The sequence below is a fragment of the Malaclemys terrapin genome, chromosome 22, assembly GCF_027887155.1.
Source record: "Malaclemys terrapin pileata isolate rMalTer1 chromosome 22, rMalTer1.hap1, whole genome shotgun sequence".
Classification (NCBI taxonomy): domain Eukaryota; kingdom Metazoa; phylum Chordata; order Testudines; family Emydidae; genus Malaclemys; species Malaclemys terrapin.
In genome coordinates this window covers 10889231-10898205 of record NC_071526.1, presented here as the reverse complement: position 1 = coordinate 10898205, position 8975 = coordinate 10889231, and the positions used below count along the sequence as shown (strand labels likewise).

General features: G+C 47.5%; 1 protein-coding gene across 6 annotated transcripts; it reads right to left on the bottom strand.

The window, feature by feature from the left end:
- Positions 1 to 466: 466 nt before the first annotated feature.
- On the bottom strand, positions 467 to 7966 carry AUNIP (aurora kinase A and ninein interacting protein). Of its 6 annotated transcripts, none has more exons than XM_054011527.1 (5): positions 7884 to 7966; positions 6512 to 6615; positions 4309 to 4499; positions 3719 to 3872; positions 467 to 1767 (listed from the first exon to the last, which is right to left on the bottom strand). In XM_054011527.1, exons 3-5 carry the CDS (start codon positions 4399 to 4401, stop codon positions 722 to 724), a joined length of 1293 nt encoding a protein of 430 aa, XP_053867502.1. In that variant the 5' UTR covers positions 4402 to 4499; positions 6512 to 6615; positions 7884 to 7966; the 3' UTR covers positions 467 to 721. The 6 variants fall into 6 exon arrangements, with proteins under 6 accessions (XP_053867502.1, XP_053867505.1, XP_053867506.1 ...); XM_054011530.1 differs by having other exon boundaries at positions 4309 to 4447; XM_054011531.1 differs by having other exon boundaries at positions 4309 to 4415.
- Positions 7967 to 8975: the final 1009 nt, after the last annotated feature.

Genomic DNA, 8975 nt, shown 5'->3' with positions numbered 1-8975 from the left:
TTGAACGGGCAGCTGAACCTAAATTTTGGGGGCAGATAATCCTCCTGTAGATGTTTTGTGAAACACTAGACTACACAGTGTGGGTCCTCAAGTTTGTGGACTCTGGGGAGCTGATGTTGGGAAATCTTTAACTTCGACTTCCAAGCTGTTGAGCCATCTTGCAATATTCAAATCTTACAAGATGAGTGGGAATGTTCTAAATCAAGGGCAAGATATCTTTTTTCCCCTTTAAGTCTTGAATAGTAATGGGCCCTTATTCCTCAACATGTAGGATTGAAGATACCCTTCATGCTTCCTTTTATATAGACCCATCACTAAGCAGAGCCTTGCCAAACATGCAATTTTTGGTGACCCCCCCCCTCCCAAAGAGATTATTCACTCAGTTGCAATGTGTGACAACATGGTGCCTGTGTTCATCTGAACAGGGCATCGGAAGGAACAGATGTGGAAACTTGATTATAACACATTTTACGATAAAATGATCACTTTATTTGCACACATCTCTTTTTAGTCAAAGACAATCCATGCAGAGTAAGTAGCCTGTGTGTTTGGGTCTATACCACTCACAGCCAAAGGCCGTATATGCAATGTGTACACTTACATAGTCCTTGTATCTTTCTTAAAGAAAGTGATGCACTGTGTAGGCTTCAGAGGAATTTTCATGTACATTAAAAAAGTCAATTTTTCAGCACTGTTTACTCAGAAAAAAATTACTACTGAATCAGTGTTTGATAATTCTGTTTCCTTCTGAATCCTCTGTGAATAACAAATCATAACATGACTCAGGCTCACATAAATTCATGGCTGTAGTAGCTAAAGGAGTCCTGTCCCGTGCCCCTGAAGAATAAACCTTAAAGCAGTCCACAGAGGGTGGGCTAGGCACCCTCTGGACAAAGTTGGTTTTGTCCTGTAGATACTTTTTCTGCAACGGTGATCTGACACTCTTATAGAAGTGCTGGTGAGAAATGACTCTGTGTCCCTCTGAATCCTGGGTAAACAACTGTGTGGTAGGACTACTCTCACTGGGCCCCTGCTCTTCTTCTGAACCAGCCATATTGTGACAGTTTCTTGTCCAAAAGGCAGCAAAATTTTGACTACTGTCTCTCAAAAGCTCTGCTTTAGTTGTTCGCCCCTGGGATAGAGGATAATTGGTCTGCTGGCCTTCATTACCCTTGGGTGCAGGACACACATTCTCAACCTCTGACACATCCATAAAAGAAATTCCACCAGGGGGCAGGTTTTTGCATCTCCTCCTACCTTGCTTCAAGTGTGTAGGTTTGAGACCCACTCTAGTTCTCCCCCTCTCAGAGCACAAATGGCCCTCTTTCTCTCCTATAAAGTAACTCTCTCTCTTCCTTGAAATTATCCCATTTGCTACAGATATTCTTCCAGTGAATGAGTCATCTGAATTCCTGTGAGCTAGAACCCTATTTTCCTCTGAATCCTGGGTGAAGTTTATGGAGAGAAAGTCTTCTGTCTCACCAGCAGAGGTCCTTGCAATGGCTGTGCACTCACTCCTGCTGTTAGACTGTGCTTGTGGGAAGGTATAGTTCAACAGGGGAATGTTCAAGCCTTGTGTGTTTTGAACAAGCAGCTGGCTACATTCTTGAATGTTGTCCTCCTGAGGGCTCAAGGTTGGTGCCTGGGCTTCCTCTAACTTAGCAGCCCCAGAACTCTTCATAGAGGAGGCAGCCAAGAAATCAGAGCCTTTTCCTTTATTTGACATAAGAGGATGTGTCTTTAAGTTTTCTTCATCATCCTTTTCACCTGGAAAAAACAATGTACTTGAATAAGACAACACAGCTGATATGCAAACTCTTCAAACTCAAGATTAGCGACCACACAATTATGCCTCTCCCATGCTTGATTTAGACAACTCTACACTGTCCTCTACCCCTCCTTTAATTAATTTGGACACAACCAGACTCTCTCCTGTTTCACAACATCCTAATAGTTCTACCTCCTTGTAGAAATTAGTGAGATGGCTGGCGCAATATGTGAAGCAAGAAGATGATAGTCAAGCAAGTTCTGCCTCCCATGAGGGAGAAGTGAAGTGATATCTGAGCAGTTCCAAGCTCCCCTTGATGCTCCATCTCTTCTTCAGGCCTCCCCCAAAGAGTCAAATTTCAACTTCAGTAAAGCCATTCCACCAACTTAAGTTCCCCTTACACTTTCAATAGGATGTGCCTTTTAACAGTTATGTAATGCCTGTTTTCCACCCCTAAGGGGGCTGCAGTGATTTTGATGACACTGTATATTTGTGAAGTGCTTTACCAATGAACAGTTCAATAGAAATTAAGATTCTAATAAATCTTCCTCCGATACAAAGTGGTCTGATTGCTGTTTAGTGATTAACTACTGGAAGATGCTTCACTTCTTTATAAATTAGTGATGCACAAGGAATTGGAAAACTGAACTGTAAAATTTTCCAGACACCTCGTCATCTCCTTGAAGGGAGCAAAGAAACAACAGAATCAGTCTTCTGCTTTTGAAACCATTTGAAATAGTGTAATTTCTAAATCCTACCCCAAGATTCTAGCTTTTTCTCAATTTCAGAATAAAGAGTTAATATTTACACAGCAATAGAAAACTCTGTAGAAATTACTGCAGGGAAGTCTCTAAATCTTGCAATAGGAATCTATAGTGAATGAAAGGATAGTAGCCTTCATACAGAAAATCCACAGGGAGCAGGAAACAGCACAAAGCATAAGCAGAGGTTGAATGGCACTACTACAAGCCCTGCCCACTAGAGACAAATAAAATCAGACTCATAGTAGTGTGTGCAAGTGTTTAAAAAAATATCATTCAAGATTAGTAGGCTGAGCTCCCCCAAGGCCATTGTTGCGCTCACTCCAACAGCCAGAGCACACAGAGGTAAAAAGCACTTTTCATCATAAACTGAGCCATGGCTTAGCTCGCAGTCAGCATTTCTGAGCTGAAATCCCGTTAGATAAAATTCAATGACACTAGATGGACCCAGTTGACTAAACCAATTAGAGAGGTGTCCACAGTATGAGTACACTCCTTCCCCTACCATCTCCTCTCAGCTTCAAGACTTCAGGGTTAACATGCTACCCTTCCCAACAAAGGTCCCGATCCTGTAGCCCTTACACAGCATGATGCTCCTGTTTAAATCAATGGGAGTTTTGCACAAACAGTGAATTGTAACATCAGTTCCAAATTTATAAAAAACACACAGGATGAATTGGGCACCTAATTCTTTTAGGTTAATCCCAGCCTTTAACATTTGTAGGGAATACAATCTGACAAACGTGGGAACGGATCTGAATGGTCTTTGTTCATTTTGGGTCAGATTTGCCCATCCCATGCTTTTTAGCTTCTGATCTAATTTACGCTACCTGACAGAAGCAATGCTGGAAAGTGTCCAGACTCCAAACTAAAGTCCTAAAGGCATTCTCTGTCTCTGCCCACGATAAATGCCTTGAAATGAGACTAGGTGGATTTTCTGTGCTGTCAGGAAAATAATGTATATATGTATGTATGCATGCACAGAGATTTGGTCAATCTTTCTAGTGTACTCGGAGGAGGAAGACTCCCCAGCCAGCAAGCCATAATTTTTAGCCAGGTTCTGTGAATATTAACCTGATCCTGAATAAGTAACATATGATGTAGCATGATACAATAACGTTTCACTGTAACTTTGCCATATTAAAAAGGTGTGTGTGTGTGTGTATTTGCAAAAATTGTTCTACAGTACCTGTTGGTTGAATGCTGAAGAACGAAGAGATGGTAGTTTGCCTGGTGTATGGCTGAGAAAGTCTTGTCTGAGTAAAATTAACTGAAATGTGACTATTATAGTTCCTCTCAAGAAGTGGATTTGGCATGTTTGAAGTTGGCTTGGATACGAGAGTCTGGGTGGGGAGAGAAGTGCTAGAGTGAATTTAACTTGTCAACAGTGACATAACTCCCCTCTCCTTGTTATTCCCTTTATCTCCTTTCATCTACAGTTGTACCACACTGCTTGAACAACCCTCTTCCCCAAGAAGCCATATTTCCTACCTCTTCACCTTTAAATCCTTCCTTGCTTCTTTGCACTGCTAGTCTCCGTTAAGATACTCCCCACTTGCATATCTGAGACAATTCAGTGATGGCTCATTTAAAAAAAAAAGGGAGAGATAAAATGCTCTAGGCTTCTTCCTCTGCCAATCTCTCTTGTTCCCATGCTGTATCTCCTCATGTGAGCCCTCTAACTTAGATTTTAATCTCCTGAGGGTAGAGAACATTGTGTACTAGGTTTGTAAAGAGCTGCACAAAGCTATGACATCACAAATTGTATAGATTTATTACCTGTATTTTGCGCTTCTTTAACTTTGCAGTGTCTAGCCAGATGCCACAAGTCTCCAACTGCTCAGCAGTGCTTCTTTTTCGTACACATTTCATGGCTGATCCTTTTTCTGTATACAAATAATGAGGGACCTGCTGCAGCCTGAAATAAGAAGGCAGGCTAGAGCATCACCAGCAGTGTTCTTGTATATGTTCTGTGGGAGAACAGGAACAATTTCCAGTGCAGTAGTGGAAGAGTGGGCAACAGGGATATGAAACTGACTCACTGTGAGACCTTGGGCAAGTTATTTCATCCTTTGCATATCATTTACCAAAGGATAAGTTGGTAACTGCTTGGAAAGCCCTTTGAGATCTACTGTGTAAGTGCCAAATAATAATTATAATGATGATGTGCTTTGTAACTGGCTGCTTGTAAAAAATGCTTGCAGCTTCTCTTTCACACAGTTCTTAGCACACTTGGATTTATAATTGCTGGAAACACTTGAGGCTATGGCTTCACTGCAAAATTAATAGGAGTTATCTACACTGGAGTTAGCCTAGCTTGAGTGAGAATGGCCACATGGTGGGTATGTGTACATTGCAATAACTGGGATGTTTCATCTAGCTAGCTCAGGTCCCAGAGCAGCAAAACCATGGCAGCACTAGCTGTACAAACCTGCCCAGAAACCTGGATAGTTACTTGAGGGTGGTGGGGCTAGTCCACACTGAAGTTTATACTGCTTTTGCTTCACTGTTCCAGGACCCAAACTACCTAGCTCAGGTATGTCTGTTCAAGCTGCAGTCACACTCCATGACTGCAATCCAGACATACCCTGTGAAGTAGCACAGAAGCTGCATGTCTATACTGGTCCTGCATGCACTGTTGTGTTTTAACAGGGCCACAGTGAATGGTCAATAGCTGATCTGCAGGGAGGAGATGAGACAAGGGCCTATGGCCCAGGGCAGTGAGAGAGAAAGGGGCATAGGAAGGCCAATAAGGCTCCATCAGCAGCTCTTTAATGACCTGAAAATGAAAAAGGAATCCTACAAAAAGTGGAAACATGGACAAATTGCCACGATGGAGTACAAAAAATAGCACAAGCATGCAGGGACAAAATCAGAAAGGGTAAGGCACAAAAGGAGTTACATGTGCCAGGAGACATAAAACCCAATAAGAAGAGATTCTTTAAACATATTAGGAGCAAGAGAAAGATGAAGGAAAGTGTAGGTCCTCAACTTAGTGGGAAAGGAGAGCAAATAACTGATGACATCAAGAAGGCTGAGGTGTTTAATGCCTATTTTGCTTTGGTCTTCACTGGAAAGGTTAAGGGTGAGCAGATACTCAACACAATTAATATTAACAACAAGGGGGAAGGAACATAAGCCAAAATAGGGAAATTACAGGTTAAAGAATATTTATATAAAAGTTATATGTATTCAAATCGACAGGGCCTACTGAAATTCATCCTATGGTTCTTAAGAAACTAGATGAAGCAATCTCTGAACCTTTAACAATTATCTTTGAGAACTCATGGATGATAGTTAAGGTCCCAGAAGACTGAAGAAGGGGAACAAAAAAGACCCAAGTCAGCCTAACTCGATACCTGGAAAGATGCTAGAACAAATTATTAAACAATCAATTTGTAAGTACCTAGAGGATAACAGTTATAAGGACTAGCCAGCATGGCTTGGTCAGGAAAACATGCCAAACCAACCTAGTTTCCTTCTTTGACAGGTTTACAGCCTAGTGTATGGGGGGAAGCTGTAGAGGAGAAGTATCTTGATTTTAACAAGGTTTTTGACACAATCTCACATGACATTTTGATAAGCAAACTAGGGAAATGCAGTCTATATGTAATTACTGTAAGGTGGGTGCACAACTGGTTGAAAGACCACATGCAGCATGGTTTTCAATGTTTCACTGTCAAACTGGGAGGACGTATTTCGTGAGATCCCTCAGGAGTCAGTCCTGGGTCTAGTAATATTCAAGGTTTTCATTAACAACTTGGAAAATGAAGTGGAAAGCATGCTTATAAATTCTGCAGATATCATCAAGTTGTGAGATGTTGCAAGCACTTTGGAGGACAGGATTAGAATTCAAAAGGACCTTGACAAATTGGAGACGTGATTGAATTCAACAAGATGAAATTCAATACAGATAAGTGCAATGTATTTTACGTAGAAAGGAAAAATCAAATGTGAAATTACAAAAGGGGAAATAACTGACCAGGGTGGTAGTACTGCTGAAAGGGAGCTGGAAGTTACGTGGAAGACCTGGGCGGTAACTGCCCACTCTATTCAGCGCTGGAGTACTGGACCCAATTCTGGGAACTGCACCATAGGAAAGATGGGGAGAAACTAAAGTAAGTCCAGAGGAACACAACAAACATGATAAAAGGTTTAGAAACCTGACCTATGAGGAAAGGTTAAAAAAACCTGGGCACATTTAGTCTTGAGACTGAGGGGGTACGGGATAGGAGCCATCACATATGTGAGGGGCCATTATAAAGAGACAGATTGCTCTCAGCACCCTGTGAAGGCAGGACAAGGAGTAATCGGCTTGCCGGACAGCAAGGGAGATCTGGGCGAGCTGGTAGGAAAGCTCTTGAACTCCCCGGACAGATGCTAAGGGAGGCGGGGGACTCTCCATCGCTGCAGATGTTCAAGAACAGGCTGGATAAGCCCCTTGCGTGGTCTGCCCCCAGCCCACTGCTGCTTGCTCCCAGCCCTCCCCCATCCACTCCTCACCCCCAGCCTCCCAACTCACCTCACCCCCCATCTTCCCTACCCCAGCCCCCCATCCGCTCCTCACCCCCAGCCCTTCCTGAACCCCCCTGCTCTGAGCCTCCAGCCCACCCCATCCACTCCTCACCCCCAGCCCTTCCTGAACCCCCCTGCTCTGAGCCTCCAGCCCACCCCATCCACTCCTCACCCCCAGCCCTTCCTGAATCCCCATGCTCTGAGCCCCCTGCTCTGAGCCCCCAGCCCTCCCCATCCACTCCTCACCCCCAGCCCTTCCTGAACCCCCCTGCTCTGAGCCCCCAGCCCTCCCCATCCACTCCTCACCCCCAGCCCTTCCTGAACCCCCCTGCTCTGAGCCCCCTGCTCTGAGCCCCCAGCCCTCCCCATCCACTCCTCACCCCCAGCCCTTCCTGAACCCCCCTGCTCTGAGCCCCCAGCCCTCCCCATCCACTCCTCACCCCCAGCCCTTCCTGAACCCCCCTGCTCTGAGCCTCCAGCCCTCCCCATCCACTCCTCACCCCCAGCCCTTCCTGAACCCCCCTGCTCTGAGCCTCCAGCCCTCCCCATCCACTCCTCACCCCCAGCCCTTCCTGAATCCCCCTGCTCTGAGCCCCCTGCTCTGAGCCCCCAGCCCTCCCCATCCACTCCTCACCCCCAGCCTCCCAACTCACCTCACCCCCCATCTCCCCTACCCCAGCCCCCCATCCGCTCCTCACCCCCCGCCCCCCTCGCTCCCAGCCCTCCCTGAGCCCCCCTGCTCCTCACCCCCAGCCTCCCAACCCGCCTCCCCGGGGCTCCGAACGGCAGCGAGCTCCCCCGCGAACACCCCTCACAGGGGCCCCGACTGCTCCTCTCACCCGGCCGCGACAGGCCGCCCCCGCCCCAAGGGCCCGCGAGCAGCCAGCGCGCGCCGGGCACCAGCGGCCAACGAACCCTCCCGCCGAGCAGCTCCCGCTTCCCGCCTCCTCCCCACAGCCGGCACGGGGGGCGGGGGCTGGCCGGGAGACGGGCCAATCACAGCGGCCGGCTGCCGATACACCCCGCCCCCGCCCCGCGCGGCCGCAGCTGGGGGCGGAGTTAGACTCGGCTCTCCGCGCGCGCCCGGCGCCCCGGTCCCTAATTGGGCGCTGCCGAGCGAGGCGTCCCAGGGACCCTCCCCCTCGTGGCTGCGTCCAAGGGACTCCCCCCCCCCCCCGCCGCCCCCTAGTGGCAGAGCTATGCGTAGTCAATAATCATGCGGGAGGGCGAGGTGTTTGTCAGGCCGCATGCGTATGTACAGCGCGGAGCACAAAGGGGTCCTGTGCACGCCCACACTGCGAGCAGTGAATAATTACAGGGTGGGGCCGTGGGGCGGCTCTCTGGGCAGCTGTACCCAGTGGTACCGGGTCCCGCCCTGGGCTGGACTTGATGACCTTTCAAGGTCCCTTCCAGTTCTAGGAGATGGGATATCTCCATTAACTTAGGCAGCAGCTGCGATAAGCTTCTGGAGGGCTCAGCCAAGACCGCTATGGGGGAGGAGGTAGGTGGGGAGGCAGGACGGAGCAAGGTGTAGCCTGGGAGCACTGAGGCTCTAGCATGGTAGTGCCCAGGCCTCCTAAGCATGGCCTGACCCACTTGCACACGGTGCTGGGTGCTGTACAAAGAAACCCATTCTGCCTGAGTTCCATCCTGCTCCCCCATCATCATAGAATTATTTACTATGCATTGTGTGGGGGTGCTCATGGCCCAGCCCTGCCTTGTGCTACTTGCTGTACAAATGCACTCCTCCTGAGATTTCCCCCAGTGTGTAATTATTTACTATTAATACTGTGGTAGCCCACAGCACCCTCTCCCCACCCCCCGAGCTTGGCCCAGGACCCCATCGTACTAGGACCTGTACAAATAATGGCAGGATTGACTAGAGTTTAGCTGCACCCACACAACTGGAGTGTGGCACAGCCATCATCATG

Bases quoted from the DNA above. Each gene is read 5' to 3' on its own strand.
- AUNIP (XM_054011527.1), bottom strand. From the start codon at position 4,401: ATGAAATGTGTACGAAAAAGAAGCACTGCTGAGCAGTTGGAGACTTGT. The intron at 3,873-4,308 runs GTAATAAATCTA...CTCCCCACCCAG, and splicing joins TAAAGAAGCGCAAAATACAG to ACTCTCGTATCCAAGCCAAC. The intron at 1,768-3,718 runs GTACTGTAGAAC...TGTTTTTTCCAG, and splicing joins CTTCAGCATTCAACCAACAG to GTGAAAAGGATGATGAAGAA.